This window comes from Sitophilus oryzae, unplaced genomic scaffold (genome assembly GCF_002938485.1).
Source record: "Sitophilus oryzae breed Bouriz unplaced genomic scaffold, Soryzae_2.0 scaffold_41_pilon_pilon, whole genome shotgun sequence".
Classification (NCBI taxonomy): domain Eukaryota; kingdom Metazoa; phylum Arthropoda; class Insecta; order Coleoptera; family Curculionidae; genus Sitophilus; species Sitophilus oryzae.
In genome coordinates, this window is record NW_022146996.1 from 5761962 (window position 1) to 5787483 (window position 25522).

Consider the following 25522-nt stretch of genomic DNA (forward strand, 5'->3'; position numbering starts at 1 on the left):
TTTCCTGTTTTTCTGTTTAACAATGTTTGTGGTTTTGTTTATAAATAATTTATATGTATAGGAAAAATTATTAAGAAAAACAAAACAGCCATGTCTGTGACCAAACCTCACTGTGATAGTATTGCTAAATCGGATTTGAAAAAATGTGAAAAGAGAATTCTTTCATATAACGATATTGCAACAAAATTATTAGAAGATAGATTCTTATTAACTGCATTAGAATTACACACTGAACTTGTGGAAAATGGGAGAGAGCTAAAAGTTTTAAGAGACTTTTTTTCCAACCCAGGAAATTTTGAATTACAAATTCAGGAAACTACTAGTCGATTGTGTAAGTGAATGAATTATTTGTTTGATATAAAGAAAATCATATCTTTCAATCCGTAGCAAGATCTGGAAGTCAAGTAACACTGGATAGTTTAGATCTGACTAGATATTCTGAAGATGGTGCAGCGGGTGATGAAAGAGTAGCTGTTTTAGAATTTGAACTTAGAAAAGCTAAAGAAACTATAAATGCTCTTAGAAACAATCTTACTTTTGCTATAGGTTTGAAAAATAATATTACTTCTGTTTCTGAAATTATATTTACCTAAAATGCAAAGAATTATTTTTGTTTTACAAGTTTTGTTTAATATATTTTCTAGAATCAGAATCAAGCACACCTGATAAAGGATCTTTGAGAAATATTTCCTTTGCTACAATTAAACCACATGAGCAAAGGGCTTTAAACTTTCTAATTAATGAATATCTTCTCTTACAAGGTTACAAATTGACTTCCATTACATTTGCAGATGAAAACCAAAATCAGGTAGGTAATTTAGCAATTTTAATAAGAACATAATTATTTCAATTCTGTCATCAATTTTAAATCATTTAGGATTTTGATGATTGGGATGACGTTGGACTTAATATCTCCAAACCACCAGAATTGCTTCACTTATATAGGGAAGGTTTAAAGCAGAGTGGCCAAAATGGCATAAGTGTTTCAACCCAAACAGATTTTATACATGATATAGAGAAAGAAGAACTTATTAAAGAGCAGGTAAATAATATTTAAAAATTAGTCTTCATATGCACTTATTAAAATAATTAATAGTAGTGTACTAAGTATATTTTTAAGTTAAAAATCAACAAAATTTATCATATCTACGTATGAAAAACTTTTTTATTATTTCATTAATAATTGTCTAATATGAAGAAGTACAGAAATAGTAAAAAACATTATAGTTATTTTATTAACTCTGCGATTATTACTATGTATAATACCCTTGTATATAAGAATTTATAAAAAAGGATAATACTTAAATAATCGGAGTTTATTGGGAAAATTCAAATTATTTCCAAAAATTACCAAATAAACTGACTTGCGCACATGGCGCAATTTCTGCTGTCAGTTCTCTGGCTGTCAGTTTTGTAAAAACAAGATATTGAGGTTATGTTACTTTATGAAGTAAAAAATGTAGCACTGACAAATTTAAATTTAGGAATTTAGAAGAACTGGAAAATAATGATTCGGAATTCTTTATTGACCCCACGTTTTGTACCAAGACACATAGCTAGGGTTCATGTTTCTATTTGGTCGCCTTTAGCAGAGGCTTTCAATACTCTTCCATCGCCAAAGTATCAAATTAAATCAAAAAATGTTGGCCTTTTCGGTGTACCTGAACTTACAACAGCTAAGGGATTTTTCGATATTAAACAAGATTGCGTGTTAAAGACTAATGGCCTTATCAGTGAAGCATTAAGTAATTGGCGGGCAAGAAAAATGGTAGAGATATTTGATGAAATATCAGATACTTTATGTAAAGTAGCGGATTTAGCTGAATTTATTCGTTCATCACATCCTCATGAAGAATACAGTTATGCTGCCCAGGTTGCATGTGCTACTGTCAGTGGAATTGTAGAAAAACTGAATACAAATATAGAATTATATGAAGTTTTGAAAAATGCTGTAAGGCAGGGAGATGTAGTAAAAACAACAGACGTTGATAATCATGTTGGTGAATTGTTTTTGTTTGACTTTGAACAGTGCGGTATTCATTTACCGGAGGAAACAAGAAATAAAGTAGTCCAATTGAATGATAGTATTTTAACTCTAGGTAAGTGGTTTACCTATGTATTAATTAATATTACGGAAATGTATATAATTCCTATAAAAGTACGTTATTTTAAATATTGTAGGTCAGCAATTTGTATCAGGAACAGCTACACCTCGTGTAATTAAAAAAGATCTATTGCCACCTAATGTAGGAAACTTTTTTATGACTGATTCTGATAAAGTAGTAATATCTAGTCTGTATACTGATTCAAATAGTCCTCTAGCACGTGAAATGGCTTATAAGATATTTTTACACCCAGATCCAAACCAAGAACAAATTTTAAGTCATTTGCTACAGTCTAGAGATGAATTGGGGAAATTGTGTGGTTTCAATTCATATTCAGAAAGAGCTCTCAAGGGTTCAACAATTGATACACCAGACAGTGTAAAAGAATTTTTGGACAAACTGAATTCAGAAATATGGGACATGGCACAAAACGATTTTGATTGCATGGAGAAATTAAAACAAACAGAATGTATGGGTGTCGGTCCATTGGCTTCATGGGATGTTCCATATTTTACACAGTCGGCTAAAAAAAATTGGTTTAGGGTGTCGTCTAAAGAGTACTCACCTTACTTCTCCTTAGGCGCCTGTATGGATGGACTTAATATGTTATTCCAGTCACTCTATGGCATTCAGTTAGTTAATAGTGATGTAGAACCAGGAGAATGCTGGTACACGGATGTTTATAAATTAGCTGTTGTGCATGAAACAGAGGGATTATTAGGTAAATAATTAAAATTAAATGTGATGAACTAAAATATAATAATTATTTTTTTCTAAAAAGGATATATTTATTGTGATCTCTATGAAAGAACTGGTAAATCAAATCAAGATTGTCATTTTACCATAAGAGGTGGTAGACAGTTGAGGGATGGTTCTTATCAGTTGCCTATAGTGGTTCTTATGTTGAATTTACCAGCGCCTAGATGGTCAAGCCCTTCATTGCTAACTCCAAATATGGTAGATAATTTGTTTCACGAGATGGGGCATGCTATGCATTCCATGTTGGGAAGGACCCAGTATCAGCATGTTACAGGTAAGTTATTACACACACATATACAAATTCTTACATTAGATTAGTATGAGTATTTTATACACTTATATTGTTTACACATAGAGTAAATAGCAATAAAACTATACCGGGTGCCTATAGGGGTGCCTTCTCAAAAGTGGCTCACCCCTATAACTTTTATATTTTTTCAGATAAAAATACGAGATTTGATATGTTAGTATATGATATAAATTAGGATTGATTGACCATATTCAATTCTTTTTGGCCACTTTCTGCTTCACCAGAAATGACTATAACTTTTGATTTTAAATGGCACCCTCGGTATTTTTTTACTTTATTCAAGAGAAAATAACACTCTGAATAGATTGGCGTATCTTATGTCAACTTTTGACATTTTCGCTTAAAACAAAATTGAATTTTAAATTTCAATCTAGGAGCATTGGAAAAATAAATTTGTTCATCTAATGTTTTTAGTGTCTTTTCCTGGCCAGTTAAAAGATGCTCAAATAGTATTTTTAGTCATAATTTTTTCAAACGGAATGAGGGTGGCTCATTAGCATATTTGGAAAAGGCGTTTTTTACGAATAATTTTGTACCACACATTTTGTATTTTGAGTCAAAATGTCGTTATGAATCGCATGTTGCAATTTCAAATAAACCATATTCAAAAATGTCAAAAGTTGACATATGATATGTCATTCTTTTTGGGGTGTTTATTTTTTTATCAAACATTTAAAAATCAAAAGTTGTAGTTATTTCCGGTGAAACAGGAAGTGACCAAAAACAATTGAATACCTCAATTAATCCTAATTTGTATTTATTTATTTATTTATTTATTGAAAACAACTTAACAGATACATAGATTCTTTATAGTTGCGTTAACTAAACTTTTTTGTGGAAAATGGTATATTATCGTTTCTAACAAACTGAATATTATTATTTGAAACTATATTTTATCTGTGAGCACGAGACTATAATACTGGTTGTTTCTCAATTGTTGTGCTAGGTTGTAGCTATGTTGTGCTAGGTAGCCACAATTTTTACACCACAGTTTTTTATTTTTACAGATAAAAACCGACATTTGGTATGCTAGTATGACATAAATTAAGATTGATTGAAGATTTAAAGCACGTATACAGGGTGGTCCGATTTGTATTCGGGAAAATTCGGGGGCATATTCTGCAGATAAAAATAAGTAATGTTTGTCTAAATTAGTATCCTAAAATGCTTCGTTTTGGAGATACAGGGTGTAGAACTTTTATTTTTATTTTATTTTAACTTTTTTGAAATAATTTCTGAAGTAATGTCGATATTTAGATGAAAATTGGTGTCTGGATGATTTTTAATATGAGCAATTTGGGATTTCGATGTCAATACGACTCCTACTTGTTGGGGACGCCACCTACATATTTTTAACTGGTTTGAAGAGTAATACCTTTTTGTCAATACTTGTATAAAACTACCGACTTATAAAATATACATTTTCGCATTTTTCATAAAAAGGCCTCTTGATCAAAATCGATATTCTCAAGATATTTGGAATGTAAATTATAAATGATAAATTTGGGAACTTTTTTTTTAAATTAATCATATCTTTTCCTAAAAATATTGTGATGTAACAGTTTCTGCTGAACATTTTCAATTTTAGTCAATGTTCACAATATATTGATAATTTTGATTCCAAATATCTCGAAATAAAAAGTACGGACGAAAAATTTTGGTTTTCAAACAAGTTAAATCATCCGTGCGATTCTGTAAACAAATTTCCTGTCTAGTGACTCTTCAATCGTATACAAATAGCATAGGCTAGGCAAGAAATTTCTTGCTACGGAGCTTACAGACTGCATGTCTGTCATATTGACATCGAAATTTCTCATGTCAAAAAAACTTCTCAGACACCAATTTTATACATCAACGTTAGTTCAGAAATGATTAGGAAAAAATCGAAATAAAAATAAAACTTCTACAATCTGTACCTCCGAAACGAAGTATTTTAGAATATACATTTATACAAACTTTTTTACTTAATTCGGTAGCAGAATATGCTACCGAAGTTTCACGAATACAATTCGGACCAGTCTGTATATGGATAGCATTATACCTTCCTTAATAGTTTTATTCAAAGCATAAAATCAATTAACATAACAATTATTGGGGTATATTTTTTTATCAGATTTCAAAACTATGAAAAATAAACAGTATGTGTCATATTTTTGAAACCATTAAAAATGTGCTATCTAATGCACTTTTACATACTGGGTGTCCCATTTAAAAATAATTTAGGTTATTTTTAATTTTCTGTTGCATATAAAAAATCAGTCTACAAACTATAACACTTAAAATATTTTTAGGCACTAGATGTAGTACCGATTTCGCAGAAGTACCGTCAATATTAATGGAATACTTTGCATCTGACATACGGGTACTAAAACGTTTCGCCAGACATTTCCAAACCAAACAGCCCATGACTGATGATATGTTACACAGACTGTGCGCCTCCAAGCACCTGTTTATATCCAGCGAGACACAACTGCAAATATTCTATGCTGCCATAGATCAAGTCTACCACGGAAAACATCCGCTCAGTGGCAGTACAACTGACGTATTAGCAACCACTCAAAGGAATTACTATGGTTTGCCTTACGTTCCTAATACCGCCTGGCAATTGAGGTTTAGCCATCTGGTGGTGTATGGTGCTAAGTACTATTCATATTTAGTGTCAAGGGCGGTAGCTTACTTGATCTGGAAAACGTATTTCGAAAAAGACCCTTTCAGTAGAGAAAATGGCGAACGATATAGGCGAGAGTGTCTGGGATTTGGGGGTGGAAAACACCCTAAAAAGTTGGTAGAAGATTTTCTGAAGGTCGACCCATCGGCTAGTGTGTTTGCCAAAGCCCTTTATCACGAAATCGAACACCATCAAGGTCAGGTCGATCTAGTAATAAAGAATAAGTGAACTCTTTAAGTGCATCATTTTTTATTGTATATATTTATTAACTAGACGTAGGTTATGTGGTTGTGAAATAAAAATATTTTTATTGATTCGTTTTAGTTTCTCTTTATACAATGAGTCTCAGAATTATATGGTTACATAGAAATAAGTTTATTCAAAAAAAAATCATGAAGCAGTCTGCAGTTTAGCAATGTGCAAATAAACTTGCAAATAAACTGGTTAAGAATATAATATATGACATTAGATTCCTACATTTTTTACGAAAACCTCAAGAATTTTCTATAAGGAGATATAATACACTAGCCACTTATTGGTCTAAACATTTATTTAATTTACTAGTGTATTTTATCAGTTTTAAAGAAGGTTTAACAGAGCTTATTCAACCAGTGTTACGACCATTTACATGGAACTTTAGACATCTATCTAGATATTTAGTTATCTTATATTATACAGGGTGAGTCTTAAATAAGTGCAAATCTTTTCAGGGCTTGTATATCTCGGTAAAAAAAACATATTTTTAGGGTTCCGTACCCGAAGGGTAAAAACGGGAACCCTATTACTAAGACTTCGCTGTCCGTCCGTCCGTCCGTCTGTCCCAAAGGTCTATCTTATGAACCGTTATAGCTAGACAGTTGAAATTTTTACAGATAATGTATCTATGTTGCCACTATAAGAACAAATACTAAAAACAGAATTAAATAAATGTTTATAAACAAAAAAGTACTTTCACTAAACATAATCTTTTAAGTAAGAATTTTACACAGAATCTTTCAAGTCCTCGGTGGCCGCGTGGTTTAAAGCGTTGGGACTTTACGCTGCTATGACGTTGGAGCCGTAGTAAGGCAGGTTCGAATCCTAGTCAAGGCGACTTTTTTTAACCGTTTTTTTTATTTTTACATATTTATTTTTACTTTTTACATATTTATATTGATTAATACAATTTTTAGTAATGTGTTTCTTCATTTTTTTAAAATTACTTATACACGCATTTAAAATTTCAGCTAAATTGGAAAAAAAGTTTATATAATATAGTGTCTAATGTTGTATGGATAATGTGCGCGAGTCCGACTCGCACTTGACCAATTTTTTCTTTACTGTTTTTCAAACCAGTCCAAAATAACCGAGATATTTTACTTTGAAAATTTCAAAAAAATGCCTAAATTTTGAGAACCACTGGATCGTTTCTGGATTTTCTTTCTTGTAAATTTAATCTACTGCCTATGTTGCCATGTTATGAATGTATTATGATTTTTAACTAAAAATTACAAAAAAATAAAAAAAAAACTTTCGCGAAAAAAATCTCATATATAGATGTGTTAATACACTCACCCTGTATAACCTCGGACTGTAAGCTTCATTGAAGCTTCGTTTATAAAAAATATCGAGACTATAATATCTGCCTTTGTACAGAGAACAAGTGTGGCAAATGAAACGTGGATCCTTAAAAACTAGCAAAATTGACTGGTTGTCTAAAGGTGTGAATTCCTAGCGTCCTCTGGCGTCCGCGGCCCGCCGTACAGTAGTTCGTTTCCGTATAAAGTGATACATTACTTTTCATTGATTTCATAAAATACACTAGGAAATCTTAAGAGTCCCAGTTCTTTAACACACGCTGTGCAGTTTTTTTTTTTTTTTTTTTTTTTTTTTTTTTTTTTGTGGTAAAAACCTTTTATAGGCGAGTGGTGCTCGTTCCCATCACCATCTCGAGAGAAACGATCATAGAGACGAACCCCAAACAGTGTGGGAGTCGAATTGTTACCCACTAAAAAAGTCCACCTCCGAGGAGTCAGCTCCTCCTCTCCCCCTTACCCGGAACCGCCGCATGGCATTACTTCGGGTTCGTATGTGATCTTGGGGTTTATATCTTATCTATGTTATTTTTTATCTATATTCTATTCTATTTATTTTTAGGATTTCTTGCCTTTTCATCTTTTCCTTTCTCTATTATTATTTCTTTCATAAATGCCCCTACCTTTTCCCATATTTCGCTAGTTTTGGTCATTTTCATAATCAAGGTGTCCGAAGTTAACATTCCTACATCCGACAATAAGGCAGACCTTCCGTTTTCCCATCTCGGACAACAGAACAACGTGTGCTCGGCATCGTCGATTTCGTCGCAGTACATGCAGTTGCCATTTGGTATTTTCGAGCAGTTTAACTACAGTTTAACGCTTATTAGCTAAGTTATTGCTTTTTAAGATTTTGTTCAACTTTTTTCTAAAAGAACTTCTTCTTAAACTTATCTTTTTAACAACTGCTCCCCTGTTTGCTTCCGAATCAGTCCTTTAATTTTTGTCTACGAAGTGTTATATTGTGCTGCGGATTTTTTATTCCTGTCACAATAATCCTTATTTTTTATATTGCGCAAACATGGCATGATTTTTTATATTCAATAAATTGGCATAAGAACTGTTTACTACAAATTGGCATTTTGTTTCCAGTTATATAAGCTAAAAATATCTAATCTACGGACTGAAAATTTAAATGAACTCTTTGCTCATGCCAAATTCAAGTAGGATGTGATTTCGCTCAGGTCAGAGCAACGGCCTGCACGTTAGTCGGCCAAAACTTCTCATATACGTACCAATATACCTGCACAAACCAAAAAAAGTTTGCATAGGCGGCCTGAGATGAAAAAAAAAAAACTGAGCGTCTGTAAGTGGCCTTAAGAAATGGACTGTTTTATTAATTTTTCCTTCCATAAACGTGTAAACCATTTTTCACCAAAATTATGAGAATTGCAGCAATATTTTGAAGAACAATAAACCTGTCTCAAGAATGTAAGAAGTATAAAAAAAATTACAAATGTCTAATACAGTCATACAGAATTCTTCTGAGAAACAAAATATTTATAAAAAAATAATTCTTCTATACTCTTTTATGAATATATTCTTCTCTTACAGGAATTTGAAATCGAAAAATTAAAATCTAAACTATACATAACAGAAGCAGACGTTTTGGAACTGAAGTCGATGAACGAACAGTTGCTAAAAGAGAACAAACTAAACGAAGCTATGCATATTAATTTGACAGTAGAAAAAGCAGCGCCTGACACGAAGTGTTCAGAAACTTCGGATTCACCTGAGCGATTCGAAATCATCGATAAAAATATGCCTTTGTTTAAGAAAAACGACTTGGAGGATACAATTTCCAATAATAGCTTTAACGTCAACGATTGGACATCTTTGAGTATGCCTGAAAAAGAGACTTGTGAAGAAAATGTTGTTTTTAAAGAACTCGATTTTAGTAATTTGAGGTAACATATATATTAATTAATACCCTTACTTCTTAGCAATTTATTTACATATTTATATACTATGTGGTATTAAAAAGCCAACATCGTAAGATTAATTTTATTTATTTTAAAGTACCGAAGAGGAGTTGAATTTTAGCGTTTTCTTTAAAATTAATCCTATTTATAATGTTATTCTTTCTATACTTGAAACTCCTTTTCTAAGACGAAACGAAACTGCAAAAAGTCAAATAAATATTAAGGAGTCAAAAATTTCCGCAGTATTATTATTAATAAAATTATTAACCTCATGTAGCCTCACCTTAACCTCACCGAATATGTTAACAAGTTTTTATCAAAATACAAGAAGTTAGTCTGGATGTTACATTTTCAATGTTACCTAGTATATTTTACTGTAAATTTTACAGTAAAGGAAAAAAAATAATAGAATATAGCTTTCCTTCCAAAAAATCCTATATGGGTATTTCGCCACTGCGAGAAAATCTAGTTATTTTTTGTAAACACTGCTGCGTTAATCTAAACGGAAACTACTTATCAGCAGTTAGGTTTACAAATATACAAATTTGCCTAACGAACAAAAAAATGCTTAACGTTTCGGAAAGTTATCTCTTTCCGTCGTCGGAAGCAAAAAAATACCAGGAATAAAGAAAAAAAATATTTCAAATATTTAAATTCAACTATTCGAGAACACTAAATCACTTTATCACTTTCCGACGACGGAAAGAGATAAACTTTCCGAAACGTTAAGCATTTTTTGTTCGTTAGGTTAAAAAAATACAAAGAATAAAGAAAAAACTATTTCAAACATTTAAATTCAACTATTCGAGAACACTTTAATGTTGTCGAATTTTTTTATAGTATATACCGAGTGCGTCTCAAAAGTGGCTCACCCCCTATAACTTTTTTATTTTTTCAGATCAAAAAAACGAGATTTGGTATGTTAGTATATGACGTAAATTGGGATTGATTGACGTATTCAATTGTTTTTATTCACTTCCTGTGTGTTGCAAAGTTTTGACATTTTCGTTTTAAAAAAAATCTTATTTTAAATATCAATCTAGAGTGCCATGGTTGTGTTAAAAACACTAATTTTTATATAAGGAGCCTTGGAAAAATAGATTTGATCGTCTTTTTTTTTGTGTGTCTTGTCCTGGTTGGCTGAAAGATGCACAAATCACATTTTTAATATCTCAATTTTTTCAAATGGAACGAGGGTGGCTCATTAGCATATTTGGAAAAAGCATTTTTTGCGAATAATTTGGTACCACACACTTGGCTTTTCTACTCAATTAACTTTCGACTTTCGTTACAATTTCAAAAAAACCATATGAGAAAATGTCAAAAGTTGACATATGATATGTCATTCAATTCAAAGTGCCATTTTCTATCGAATAAAGTAAAAAAATACCGAGGATGCCATTTAAAAATCAAAAGTTGTAGTAATTTCCGGTGAAACAGGAAGTGACAAAAAACAATTGAATACGTCAATCAATCCCAATTTATGTCATATACTAACATACCAAATCTCGTTTTTCATCTGAAAAAATAAAAAAGTTATAGGGGGTGAGCATCCGGTATACGACGGAAAGAGATAAACTTTCCTAAACGTTAAGCATTTTTTTGTTCGTTAGGCAAATTTGTATATCTGTAAACCTAACTGCTGACAAAACTATTTTATTTTGTAGATTTTCTTGCAGTGGCGAAATACCCATATAGGATTTTTTGGAGACATGAATCCGCCACATAGGTATAGACATTTTTTAGAATATATCTTTGTGTGAATCAAATCGTTAAAATATTATAATTATTGATTCTTAATTGCTTCTGGGTTCCTTTTTAGCTCTCACTGTTACGTTAAAGAAGTATTCTCTCTCTGTTATCTAAATATAGACCAAAACGTGGATAGCGATATCATAGGCGTGCTAAATCAGGAAATAACTCTGGAAGTACTAGTCCATATCGTCTCTCAGACGTTACTAAATATTATTCCCAACATTATTTTGAACAAAAGGGAGGAAGTGATACCTTTGTTGATGGCCTCAATTTATTTAAACCCAAAAGCTTCAGAGAGAGACAAACTTTTGCAACAGTTGTTTAATTTGAAGAAGAAACCAACAGAAAGTGAAAGATTAATTATTCTTACCGGTAATGTATTTATATTGTTTTTTTTTCTGAAAAAATAAAATAAAATGTATAACTTTCTAGGTATAATAGGTATTGCAAAGTATGCTGGCGAGCAGTTGGTAGAAAACGAAATTTTGCCGCAATGTTGGTTACAACTTACCCATAAATATTTAGAAAGGCGTCTATTGGTCGCAGAAGCTTGCACAGTTTTAATACCATACGTTTCTGTAAGTAATTAACAGTATTATTATTATAGATTAGAAAAAGAATTGAACAATAAGTATTTTAGTTAAATTAAAAAAATTTAGTCACATTTTTTGAATTTGTGCATATTTCAGTAAGTAAAGTTAGTTGTATTTCATCTATATTATTATTGTTTATATAATTTGTTTTATAATTTTTAACTGGAAGTACTGTATAACAGTATCCTTCAAAATTCAGCGTACCAAAATATGCTCTTTGAACCACCCTGAATATTGACAAATGTATTTTCAAAATTACCCAGCTATTGACTGCATATTTTTATAACAAATATTGAAAATTTCACACTAGAAACTTGAAATGAAGTTTTCCAGAATTCTGGGTTATACTACTAAATTCTGTTTAAGGATTTAAAAAAAATTGAAATAATCAAGATAGCTTTTCAAGCAGATCAGTTTTAATCCCAAACAAAAACTAACATTAGACAACGGATCTGAAGCAGCGAAAGGAATGCGGACAAAAAAACGATTTTAAGTTTAACAATCCAAAAGCAAAATTGCTGGATATTAGCTATAAATTAACATATTTTTAATAGATGTATATTTATTTAATTAAAATTGATTTCTTTCATTGTGCCTATTATAAAAGGTAAATATATTCTCCAAATATGTCATAGGCGCGCTTCGGACAAATCTTAGAAAATTCATCATGCCATCCCAGATACAACCAACCTGATTAGTAAAGATTCTCGCGCATTTCATTGCTAGGCGGTAGCCTTGCGCATATTGTTTTCCTATTGGCCAGTTCTCTCTCCAGTATGCCCGCCCTTTGCTTGAAATAGTGGAAATTTTGATTGCTATTGAATAGTCTAGTAGGGATGTTTTTGTATGGTGTTTTATACATATAACTTGATTTGTGTATATTATAATTAGTACACGCTTTTTAACAAATATTACTTTTGTTTATTAGAATATTACTATAATATAGTATATTTTTTAATATATAATATTTTTAAAGTTTACTGAAACATTACATACGATTATAGAAATTCCTGATATATTTTCAGAAAACCCGCACGCCTCTGAATATGTTATGAATGATAGGCCATGTTTTTAGAAAATTGCGTCCCCTTATCTGTTGTTTCAGATCCGTCTGTAAACCGCTTAATACGAAATAATGTGTCATTTTCTGTGGCACTGTTCTAGTATGTAGTTCTTATATTTCCTGATTTTTTGAAAAAAAATCATTTCGTTTTTCAGAATCCTATTCGAAACTCTTTGATTCTTTCTATGCTTCAACAAATGCTTGAAGACAAAGAAGATCCGGTAAGGGAACAAATTGTAAAAGCTCTGGCTTTGTTGTTTTCCACGTGTGACGATAAAGACAAGTATAACCAGTGCGAACAGATAGCTTTAAATACTCTAAACGATTCCAGTAATTCAATAATTAACCTAAGTACTCAAATCTTGTTTCCAGTCCTAGCCAGGTGGGCCTTAAAAATCGGTAAGTTAAATTAATTAATAGAAATATGTACTATCAATTTAACCTTGATTTTGTATATTTATTTTATTACTTTAAGGTTATAAGTTAGTTTTTAATTTATTTTCAGGTATTTTAAATTCTAGTCTGTTAAAGAATCTACTGCATTTATTAAATAATTACATAAAAAATACGGAATCTCAAACGAAACTCAGCCAAGCGACTGAAAAAGTGCACAGAGTGGTGTGCGTTATTGACAATTTACTTCCGTTCTTATTGATTTCTGTTGCCTTTAATGAACATGTGATTAGTAATATTGAGAAGGATATATCAGTAGAGTTAAGTAAGTACTGTTTTAAATTATTTTTAATTATAATCGATTTAAATTTAATTTACTGTAACATGTTTTATATTATCAACAGAAAAATTATTTCAGCTTATCAACAAAATAAAAGTATATGATCGAAAAAAAACGGCGCACAGTGTGAAATTTTGACGTTCTAGGTGGAATTAATTCGATTTACCAACTGTATCCCAGGTCCTAAGTTATTGTAAAATGTATTCAAGGAATGTCCATTCATCATTAAAAAAACATATGTTTATTTTTAAAATCAAACTTATCATTTAAAAATGCTCATTACTTTATCTTTCGGACAAAACGATAAAATCATCTAAAATATCTAGCCCATTTAGTCAAATTTTGCAGGCGTTTTAGTGAGATTAGGCCTACGTGGTAAGCTATCATTTTTTAAAAATATTTCTGCTATATAGTTTGACTGAAAAGAAATGTTAAAGAAGTACCTGCAGTTACCTATGAAAAATTGTAATTTAGCTACTTTAAATATGTGTGACATAATACCACATAATACCACGATAACTTTGTCATTTCTTGAGAGCCCACTTATTATAGCATATGACATAAAAAAAATTAGCTGCGTTTAGGTGCCCTTTAGCTATACATATATATATATTTTAAGATGGCTGCGCGCTTCACTCGTCAGGATGTATATGAGGTTTGTACTTCTAACACTCCAAAGAAGCGGCGAAGCGCTGTGGTGAATTAAGTTAGTTAACTAAAATCAAAGCGTTCCCAGTATAAATATTGGAACGCTTTGATTCTAGTAACCTTTCAAGAGCTGTCAAAGCAAATATAAGAGTTTCGGCCAGGACGTTTTGTCAGAAAATCGAATTAACAAATAATGGAAAAAGGCAAATAGTCATAAACATATCTTCTTATCTAAGAATTATAATCGGTTAAGGGAAGATTTTCGATTATCTGTATTAGCAAGAGTACCAAAATGAAAGAAAAACCTCAAATACAGTCTCTTTGTGCGGTGCGGTTCGTTGAGAAATCAACAATTGATTATTTTATTTTCTTTGATTGTATGATTTTCTCCGATTTAGATAGTTTTTCCAAATCGGTTTGACCCACAAAAATTTTACAGTGTATTTTGCTTGTATATAGTACTTTCTTATTTGCCTTTTTTATAGATTATGTATTTTGGTTCGGCAACACCACATTTTGTAGAATTTTAGACACTCCGTATATTAAACTCCGTAGTTACTAACCTCAAAACTATTCTCTAATCATCAAAATTTTTTATTAAAAATAACATTTTATGAATCACTGATAATATAGTAAAAAAAGTTTCCCATATGTATCAAACATTATGAGAGCGCCTGTATATGCCCTACTACACTAAATTTCACACTGTGTGGCGTCAGAGCTGGTTTGAAAGTGACGATCGATGACATTCGCCATATAATTGCACATATTTTTATGGATTTTGTGGTTCTTTTAAACTAATTTATTAAATACAAAAGCCAAAGCAATAAGACTCTAAGTCTCGGTCTCAACATTTAATATGACAAAGTTAAATTGTTGTTCCGTGTTTTGCTCATACAAGCATTATCAGACAAATATACAGATAAGGTCAGACCAGACACGTTTACATCTTACATATTAAAAAAACTCTAATTTATTATACGATGAAAACTACAGAGTTTATACTCCTTAACTGTTTCACAACAGTAACAATACACAGCTATACAGGGTGTCCCAGGCTGAGCGTGCATTAGAAGTTTCTAGAGAACCACAATATCTAGATCGGAGATTTTTTGCACATCATTGTTTTACAACGAGATCTATCGATTAAAAATATTTCCAATATGGCGGCTCTTCCGGAAATACCGGAAGTTGACAGCAACCAGCAACTTTCTTATTTTAAATAAGTGACCCCATTTTTTATTACATACTTAAATTCTCTGTAAAATTCTATGAATATTGATGTTAAATACTCTATATCTAACATTAACCTTTTTTGAGAAAAAAAATATTTAAAATTTTTGGACGAAAAAAACTACCTGTCAAAAAAATTTGTATAGCCTAAAAGTCAAATTTAATGATTACCACAGCCACTGTGACATAAAGAGAAGAAATGTGGCTATCTATTTCAAAAATTAAATTATTCAAATGTCATATAATAATGGCGGTAGATGTCAAGGAAATAAGTGATTAAAAAATTATCATAAATCATTTTTTTCAAATGGAAATTCACTTTTTTTATTTCACTAATGAAACGGTTTTTCAATTCGTTACTTTTTAACTATACATGTTCTATACCTAAAATAATTCGTTTTTAAGTTATTTAAGATTTAGTTTGAAAACGTATATTTTTCTTCATTTTATCTAGCTTCATTTGACATTAAGCGTCAAATGGTCAGACAATTTATTTCCATCTGTCAGAGAACGACTTATTTGAATTTCCTATAGTGTAAATACTGCCTACTTAAGAATTTTAAAAGTGTATTTATAAAAATATATCTCGTATTTTCGGTCTTTAGTGATCTCTAATAAATAGTTGATATTATTAATAATATTCTGTATGATCGAAAAAAGAAACAGCGCAAAGTAGGCCCGAAAATGATACTGCTTTTTGAACAAAGCGTCACAATATGACATGGCCAGATCTATTATTTTACATCACTTGACGTTTAAAGTCATAGGCTACTGGTTAAAATCAAGAAAAATATACGCTTTAAAACTAAATCTTAAATATCTTAAAAACGATTTATTTTAGGTATAGGAACATGAATAGTTAAAAAGTAACGAATTGAAAAGCCTTTTCACTAGCGAAATAAAAAAAGTGGGTTTCCATTTGAAAAAAATGATTTATGATAATTTTTTAATCGCTCAATTCTATGACAGCTGCGGCCATTATTATATGACATTCGATCAATTTAATTTTTGAAATAGATAGCCACATGTTTTCTCTTTATGGCACAGTGGCTGTGGTAATCACTAAATTTGACGTTTAGGCTATACACATATTTTTGACAGGCAGTTTTTTTCTTTCAAAAAATTTAAATATTTTTTTTCTCAAAAACGATCAATGTTAGATAGAGAGTGTTTAATATCAAGATTCATAAAATGTTACAGAGAATTTGAGTACATAATAAAAAATGGGGGCACCCATTTAAAATAAGAAAGTTGCTGTCAACTTCCGGTATTTCCGGAAGTGCCGTCATATTGAAAATATTTTTAATCGATAGATCTCGTTGTGAAACTATGATGTGCAAAAAATCTCCGAGCTAGCTGTTGTAGTTCTCTAGAAACTTGTAATGCACGCTCGGCCTGGGACACCCTGTATAATGAATTCTACAACTTTTTTGATATTATTAATAATTCATTAGAACATGCCGTTCAGTTGCCATATTCACAGATAAATAAACAGCGCTAAAAACACTCAGACCCACTAATGTGGGATTGTGTGCGCGCTTCTGCGATTGCGAACGTAGCAATTTTACATTAGTTTGTGTACAGGGACACGCTGGGTCACAAGGGTAACGAATAAGCAGATGAAATGCCCAAACAAAGCTCGTTAATGCCATTCATCGGCCCAGAATCGTCCTGCGGCGCCGCACAAGCATTGACAAGAATGGCCACAAAACAGTGGGGCAATAATTTTAGAACTGTGGAGAAATCCACCAGGGACAGCCGAAAAAGTTTATAGTAGTCATATAATTTACGGCAAACCTGATATGCACGCAGAGAAATTCTATCTAAGCTCATAGATAAGTGAGTAGGATAGATTGGACACTCCCTAACTAAAACCGAAACCTCTATTTTGCGCCATCTGTCGGCTTGAAAGCATACTACCCTGGATGCGGGTAGTACCCTTTCGGCGGGACTTTTGAGTTATATTTAACTTTTAGTTAATAAATTAGTCCGGTTTTATAACCACCGGTAAACTTCAGAGTGGCAATAAAACTTGACATTTTCTATACAAAATGTTAAGTTAAACTACCATTCAGAGGTGAACCAAAACGTATAAGACCGGACGTTATCTGTTTTTTCTTTTTAAACACCAATACAGGTGAAAAAAACAAATTTCCATTAGATTTAGTTAAAAAGTTACCAATTTTTATAGGAAGGATTGTGAAAAATAATTACTGTTAAGAGTTGGCCTTACAAAAGCTTTACAGGTGCTTTGATCTTTAAAGTATGTTTAAAAAACATAAATAAACAATCAACAATTAATAATTTTTCCGAGGTAAATCAGACAACAATTAATAAGATTCCGCAAGTAAAGAAACAGCTTATAAAGCTAAAAAGTACTGTCTAACTGATCTTTATTTCATAATCATCGCTGACGCCGTTTTTTTCTCGATCATACGCTATTAGGCAGTGATAGGCCATTGACGAAGCGTTATATGAAATTTATAATCTAATTAATAATTCAAAACTAAACTATACTCGCCTTGGTCGCTGCTATACCGGGTGCGTCTCGAAAGTGGCTCACACCTATAACTTTTTATTTTTTCAGATAAAAAACGGGATTTGTTATGTTGGTATATGACTTAAATTAGGATTGGTTGGCGTAGTTAATTGTTTTTGGTCACTTTCTTTTTCACCGAAAATGACTACAACTTTTGATTTTTAAATGGCACCCTCGGTATATTTCTACTTTATTCGATAGAAAATGACATTCTGAGTAGAATGATGTCTTCAACTTTTGTTGACAATGATGTTGTCAACTTTTGTGACATTTTCGCTTAAAAAAATATTGTATTTTAAATTTAAATCTAGAGTGTCACGGCTGTGTTAAAAACACTAATTTTTAATCAAGGAGCCCTGGAAAAATAGACTTGATCGTCAAATGTTTTTCGTGTCTTTTCCTAACCGGTTAAGAGATGTCCAAATCGTATTTTTAATCATATCTCAATTTTTTCAAATGGAACAAGGGTGGCTCATTAGCATAGTTGGGAAAAGCATTTTTTTACGAATAATTTGGTATCACACACTTGGTATTTCGAGTCAAATTGTCGTTATGAACCGCATGTTACAATTTCAAATAAACCATATGCGAAAATATCATAAGTTGACATATGATATGTCGTTCTGTTCGGAGTTCTATGTCGTTCTCTATCGAATAAAGTAAAAAATACCGAGGGTGTCATTTAAGAATCAAAAGTTGTAGTAATTTCCGGTGAAACAGAGAGTGGCCAAAAACAATTGAATACGTCAATCAATCCTAATTTATGTCATATACTAACATACCAAATCTCATTTTTTATTTGAAAAAATAAAAAATTTATAGAGGTGAGCCACTTTTGAGACGCACCAGGTATACCCTCAGAAGTGATTTCTCGCACTTTCTACACACCATCTGAATTGTTCTGGAAGCACGATAATATTTGGCATCTCTAGCGCCACCTTTCAACTTTATTATTAACTATGTTTTCCTTATAACCTAACCTAACCAACTGTTGTTATAGTCTGGTAGCAGTGGACATCTCTACTGCTAGCGGTCTGTGACAAGATAAAGTCATCGATTTTCATTTCCAAGCTAACTCTTTACTTCCCTATGATAAAATATAGTCAATAAATATATAATTAACTTTTTGAGCTTTTTCAGGTCTCTTAATTTATTTAATAGTAACAGTGTTTAATTAAATGTTGAATATTCTATAGTTCTTTAATTTCCAGGATCAGATTTTGTGAAATTATGTACGCCCTTAACGAATCCAGTCAGTTTCCATAAAACAGACTATAGCTGTGGGACGCTGTTACATGAATTCGATAAATATATTTTGGAAAATCCCAATGTTTCCTGGACAGAAATGGACTGGATGGTCGACATTATGTAAAGGAATATTTTTCTATTTAAGTTCATTTCATAAAGATCGTCTTTTTAGGTTGCCTGACCTTTTCAACAATTTGCATCACGTTGACCTCTCTCAGCAATCTATCGTGGAAATATTTATAAATTTATTTTCGCATATCTACATAGTGTTTGGTAAAAACTTTACCAGGTACAAAATCCGTCCTATATTACAGAAAAAAATTCAAAATCTCGAGCAGGTCGTGAGTAGTTTCAATCAGTTTTGTCCCAGTTTGAATATTATTCCTATCTACCTCACTGCGCTCATTTTTACGGAGGACTACGATGAGGTTTCCAGCATTTTGAAGAAATTTTTATGTGTTCTGCCTTTGTGTGGAACGCCTCTGGATTCGCTGGATTTAACAGTGCGCAAACTGTGCGAGTGTGGATTGCAGGTAGAAATATTTTTATTTTATGATTGTGTGTTTTGGTTCAAATATTGTTGATTATAATACGAACAACCGTTTCTACCGTCAAATCTAATAATTAAAAGATCAGAACGTGTATTTATATTTTACTTTATTTATTATACTTTTTTTGTACAAGAATGTACATGTACATTGAATAAAAATACTAAGGAATAAATATCGATAAAGCTGGCGACAGCGGAAAGTGGTTTTGATATGACTAATTTTAGTTCCGGTTGATCATTGTGGTGATTTTTTTAAATGTTAAAATATAAAATAGGTGAATTGAAATATTTTCTGGATTTGTTTTTTTTTATGTAGTGTCTCAATAATTGTTAATAATTAATATTGTTAATTTGTTGTTGAAATTTATTTCTAATAAAAATACATAAAGTCATTATTTAATAAGAAGTATCTATATACAAGGTGTGTCAAAAAGTTATTGAAGCAAAATTTACTGGAATTTCTTTGGCGTATCTATAGTAACAAAAAAAAATATTGACATAATATATCATGACAACTGTCATTGAAAGTGCAAAATAAATAATCATCTATATAAATAAAAAATATAGGGTTATATAAAACATAAAAGCTGTACATAAGTAACATAAGTTGATTTTACTTCTGTGTTTCAAGTTTTATATAATAATATATACAGGAACTTAAAAAATCTAGTTTTCGACTATTCTTAGAAATAAAAGATTTATTGTTAAAAAAGTACTTTTTAAGTGTCTCATGATTCAGTGAAATTAACTGTAATTCAATTTTTCGATTTATTCCACTTTGGAAAAAACTTAATAAAATCAAAATTGTTCCCGAAACGATATCCGATAATTATGTTATAATCGTTGATCGAAGAAATAAGATGCGCAACCTTACGGGCGATTTCGTGGCACAAAACCTGTCCGAGATTTAGTTGAGCTCTGCGCCGCTGCGCGCTGTTAGTGGTTTACTGCGCAGCGGATAAGGGATACCCTATACTCTGTTTTTTTTTCTCAGGTAAGATTTCGACAGACAATGACAGAAAAAAAGCAGATGACGTCCATACCTATCCATTTATTTAACTAAAAAAAAAAGTTTCTAATATTTTTTAAGTTAACTATGGATGGGTTTATACATATATAAATCCGTCATGCGTCATCTCTTGTTGTTTTTAACATTTTTAACCAGTTTTATTGGTTTATTTCAAAAGGGACAGATCATATTTCAATATTATTGGTTTAACAGAAGGATGAACGATAAACGGACGCCGATGCGTATGAACTCGACTTATGATTTTTGAGAGTAGTCAAATTATTGCCAAATTATAGGTTATAATTTTGTGTCAAATTATGTCAAATAGAAATGATAAATATTTAGCATTTTGCATTTTGATTGTGTTATTACATGTATTTCGCGTTTTTTAAAATTAGGTGGAGGAAAACTAAAAGGAGAAGTTAAGTGTTGACCCAGACCATAGTTTACAGTTAATATTCGGTGCCCAGAGACCGTTTGCCAGAGATTATGGCTAGAGAGTTGTATTAGCCACAAATAAAGTTTTATACTATCTTGTATACAGTGTGTACATAAAGTATGGAATAAATTAATTTTCTCAAACTGGGATTTTAGTAAAAAAAAATGCTCGAACACGTCGGTCTATTTTGTAAAAGGGGCATTTTTTACGCATATTACCTTGCCTCTAGCTTCACCCCCCGAGCGGGGGTGAGTGGCACCCCTAGTTTTTGTAATGGGAAGGGGGGTCGAGTGATACCTTATTTTAAAGATATTTCGCTAGAGATTATAACCCTTGAGTTTGAAGTTGCTACCATAATTTCTGTTAATATGGCAGCTTGACAAAACTAAGAAAATTAGGGATTTTGACAAGCTGTCATGTTAACAAAGATGACACTAGCAACTTCAAACTCTAGGACTATAATCTGGACCGAGAGACCTTTAAAATAAGGTATCACTCGACCCCTTTTACAAAAACTAGGGGTGCCACTCACCCCCACTCAGGGGGTGAAGCTGGAGGCAAGGTAATATGCCTAAAATGTCCCCTTTTATAAAATAGATCGACGTGTTCGAGCATTTTTTTGAAATAAAATCCCAGTTCAAGAAAATGAATTTATTCCATACTTTATATACACACTGTATGATACCAAAAACTGGAGTATCTGTAAAATAGCAGCACACGATAGGTAAATAATAATCATGTTGAATAATTATATTGATAAATGTAATAATAAATGCGGGAAGTTGCTTGAGCTTGAAACACGGCTTAAAAGCAGGAAATCTTTGTTATATCTATTTTAGTGTGTGGTGTCTTTTAAAATACACCCTTGCTTGTTTTGTATTAACACCTAGTGTAATTGTTTTTAATAACCCGATTAGAATTTTTTGAAGTAATCACTCGTCACTCAATTTTTAAATATATTAATTTTTTGCTATGCGTTCCAATTATACCAACTTATTTCTTTGTAAAATAAAATTAACTACTTTGAAAATAAAACGATAGACACATCTATCACTGTCAAGGATCTTGTCGTTGGACAGACTATACCGTAGTTCTGCTCACAGTTGACACAGTGGGTGGTTGCCGGAGACAGTGTTGCCAGAACTACGGATTAATCCGTAGATTTACGGATTTTGGGTACAGAACGTTAATAATACGGATTTTCTATCATTAAACAATTTAATATAATATTATATGACTAAACAAAGAACGTCGTCAGAGTTGGCTGAGAAACGAAGATCGCTGTTATTTCACATTATGTAAAATATTATGGTAAATGTCAATAGTCATCATTTCCAAGCCAACTAAACGACTTTTTTCGATCATACGAAATATTCAGTGCCTATAAAAGAATTTTTATCTTCATTGTTTATTCTATGTTTAACACAAATAAATTTTCAATATATAAACGCGGATTTTTCATCCAAAGGTATGTTCGTCAAACTTATTACAGATTTTACCCATTTTAATACGGCAACACTATCGCCTTCAGTTCCACACCGTCTTCGATATAATCTAACGCCCTTACCGTATTAGAGAAAATGGGCGTTTTATGCGTTGACCGCAGAACGAGTAGAGACTCCACTGTCCAGCACTTGAGACGTAAGGGGAAATCAAATCAGCCTTGTCACAAATTTGCCCATTAGGTTGCATATCTTCCCAATTCTTTCAATCAACGATATAATTCTATTCTTTTAAACTTCTATTTTAGTTATAAGGAATTTAATAAAAAAAACATATAAAAAAGCCAAATACATTTTGATATATCTATTTCTATATATTCTTGGCTTGAAGTAATATTTTTGTAATCTTTCAGGAACTAGTTGTGGACTGTCTTTGGTCCGCAGTAGTACACCAGAGACCTCTAGTAAAATCAGCCGCAGCTAGTTTATTTTGTAGCATAGTGGGCAGTTGCAACGAGGAATTATTAAAGTCCAAAGTAACTGCTGCTATTGTAACATTAGCTAGTGACAACGACATGTATGTTAGATAAAAAATGTAGGTTATCCTAAATTCTATAAATTTGACTTGTCTTTTTAGGCTTGTGAGAACAGCTACGTTGCCTGCTTTAGGGAGTTTAGTTAGAAATTGTAGAGTTAAGGAGATTCACGACAAAGCATATATGCAATTACAAACCTTTACTTCTGAACCTTCTTTGAAAGAGAACCATTCTCTTCTTAGGCAGCTGATAGTAACTCTTGGAGATATAGTCAATAGCAGCAGTAGTTCTTTTAGGAATGACAGTAAGTCTGTTATATAGCCCGAATTGCGAAAAATTACTATGTAATGCTTTGAATTGCTGAAATAACTAAATTAATTGATTGATTGATTGAAAGAAGACTATTGCACCAGAATATTTTTGTCTAGAAGTCATATGGAATCACTGAGACAACTTTCTAAGTAGTTGTTTGTAACCAACCTAACCAAACTTTTTTTATTGTTTTTTTTTTCTGATGTTGATGAATGATTCCTATACTTAGTTTTTATAAATGGGGAGGTTTACTGAATAAATTTATCACTTTTTTATCTTTCTTTCTTGTAATTCTTGTTGTATAATGCCGTCTTCTTCTTTTATATTTCGCACTATGTAAACATTTTAAAGGTTTTAATTTAGTTCATATTTTTTTCAGTAATTTTACCACAGCTTGTAAATTTTTCGATTTACATGTCGCAAATGACGAATCAAACTCGGAAAGTGGACTTAGCTTTAGCTCTGATAGAAGCTTTCACTCACGTAGTTTATAGTCCTTTGAACAAGCAAAGTATAAGTTCAGCAGTAAAGGCGGGATTAAAGTAAGTTAAACTCATTGAGTAAATATATTTTCTTAAGAGTAATAATTTTTGATGGTATTATTTTTAACTCTTCTCATACCGTATGATCGAGAAAAACGGCGTCCAGTTGGCTGGGAAATGAAGATCGATGACATTTCCGATATAAATTTACATATAAAATGACTGTGAGTTTGATTTCATAGCCATCGCTGACGCCGTTTTTTTCGATCATACGGTATTTAAATGCTCGTTTAGTTGGGGATCTTTTGGTATATAAAGGATGCATCAAAATTAGTTATATTTTTCTCATCTATTTCGATTTGATTACCGTTTATTTATGTTTATTTTGAGTAGGTTCTATATCAAAAATTTATATTTTAATAATTTTTTGTTTTTTTTTTGACTTTATAAATAAATACATTTTTAGATCTTTAGAAACTGTGATTTCCGAAAACCAGTCATTGTCAATCCACTACGAAACGGTCCTGGGCATGATAAAAGAATGTGAGAACAAATCAAGTCAGAATTCTCCGATTTCGCCGAGGGAGAAAGGCAACAGCGCGACATCTTTAAGTCAAAACGTCAACCAGGGCGTCGAAGAGATGCGGCAGAGAGTGAGCAAAATCTTTCACAAGTCAAATATTTCCAAACCCAACACGTTACCAAATATCCAAGGCATTTTTAAGAAGAAATAGAGAGTTTTCTATTTCTACATTTATTTTTGTAAGTTATGAATAGTTTATTGTAGGTATGGTTGGTAAAGTTATGCCTGGAAAGGGCTTTTACACAACATATTTACATGTTTCGAAATATAAATACACAAGAGCAACAAAAGTAAGTAACATCCGTCCATAGTTCATTGGTGGCGTTGAAAAAATTATTGGGAGGTAACAAGTAACAAAATAAAATAAAAATCCTTATAATAGATATATAAGCACAAGCACAGATACTGTAGTCTGTATAATGTTCGTTCAATTGTTGTATGCTGTGTCTGAAATCAGTTCATATTGTTTAGAAAACTTCAAGTACGTTCCGAAATTAATAAGAGAGCTCGTTCCGATTTTATTAATAAGTAAGAACAAGTAGGTATGTTCGACCTTACTTCATTTTGATTGTGTTTCAATTCATCATTTTAGACGCACATTCCAGTTCTAGTAATAAACATTTTAGTAACAGACGGTTTGAATTTTTTTTGACAGCGTAGTCGATTTTTAATTTTGACACTGATCGATATACGTCGACAAGATCATAACCACAAAAATTAAAGGATAGTTACTAGAAACAACATGCAGTGATTTACGAAATATCGTAATGACTGCTACAATCTATTTCATCCCGTTTTAACGTGAAAGTATACCGGGTGCGTCTCAAAAGTGGCTCACCCCTATAACTTTTTTATTTTCTCAGGTAAAAATCGAGATTTGGTATGTTAGTATATGACATAAATTAGGACTGACTGACGTATTCAATTATTTTAGATCACTTCCTGTTTCACCGGAAATTACTACAACTTTTGATTTTTAAATGGCACCCTCGGTATTTTGTTACTTTATTCGATAGAAA

The 25522-nt window shown here is 31.6% G+C and overlaps 2 protein-coding genes across 2 annotated transcripts; both read left to right on the forward strand.

Moving 5' to 3' along the window:
* The first annotated feature begins 3 nt into the window (after positions 1-3).
* LOC115885730 (RAB11-binding protein RELCH homolog) lies at positions 4-25356 on the forward strand. The gene is made up of 16 exons (XM_030904725.1): positions 4-331; positions 388-546; positions 645-808; positions 878-1042; positions 8971-9323; positions 11161-11465; positions 11526-11671; positions 12905-13148; positions 13255-13467; positions 19114-19270; positions 19323-19683; positions 23004-23167; positions 23228-23430; positions 23818-23980; positions 24387-24573; positions 24708-25356. The coding sequence occupies exons 1-16, from the start codon at positions 91-93 to the stop codon at positions 24795-24797; spliced, it is 3315 nt and encodes a 1104-aa protein (XP_030760585.1). The 5' UTR covers positions 4-90; the 3' UTR covers positions 24798-25356.
* Positions 1415-6156, forward strand: LOC115885731 (mitochondrial intermediate peptidase). Its single transcript, XM_030904726.1, has 4 exons — positions 1415-2099; positions 2182-2826; positions 2887-3138; positions 5466-6156. The coding sequence occupies exons 1-4, from the start codon at positions 1508-1510 to the stop codon at positions 6068-6070; spliced, it is 2094 nt and encodes a 697-aa protein (XP_030760586.1). The 5' UTR covers positions 1415-1507; the 3' UTR covers positions 6071-6156.
* Positions 25357-25522: the final 166 nt, after the last annotated feature.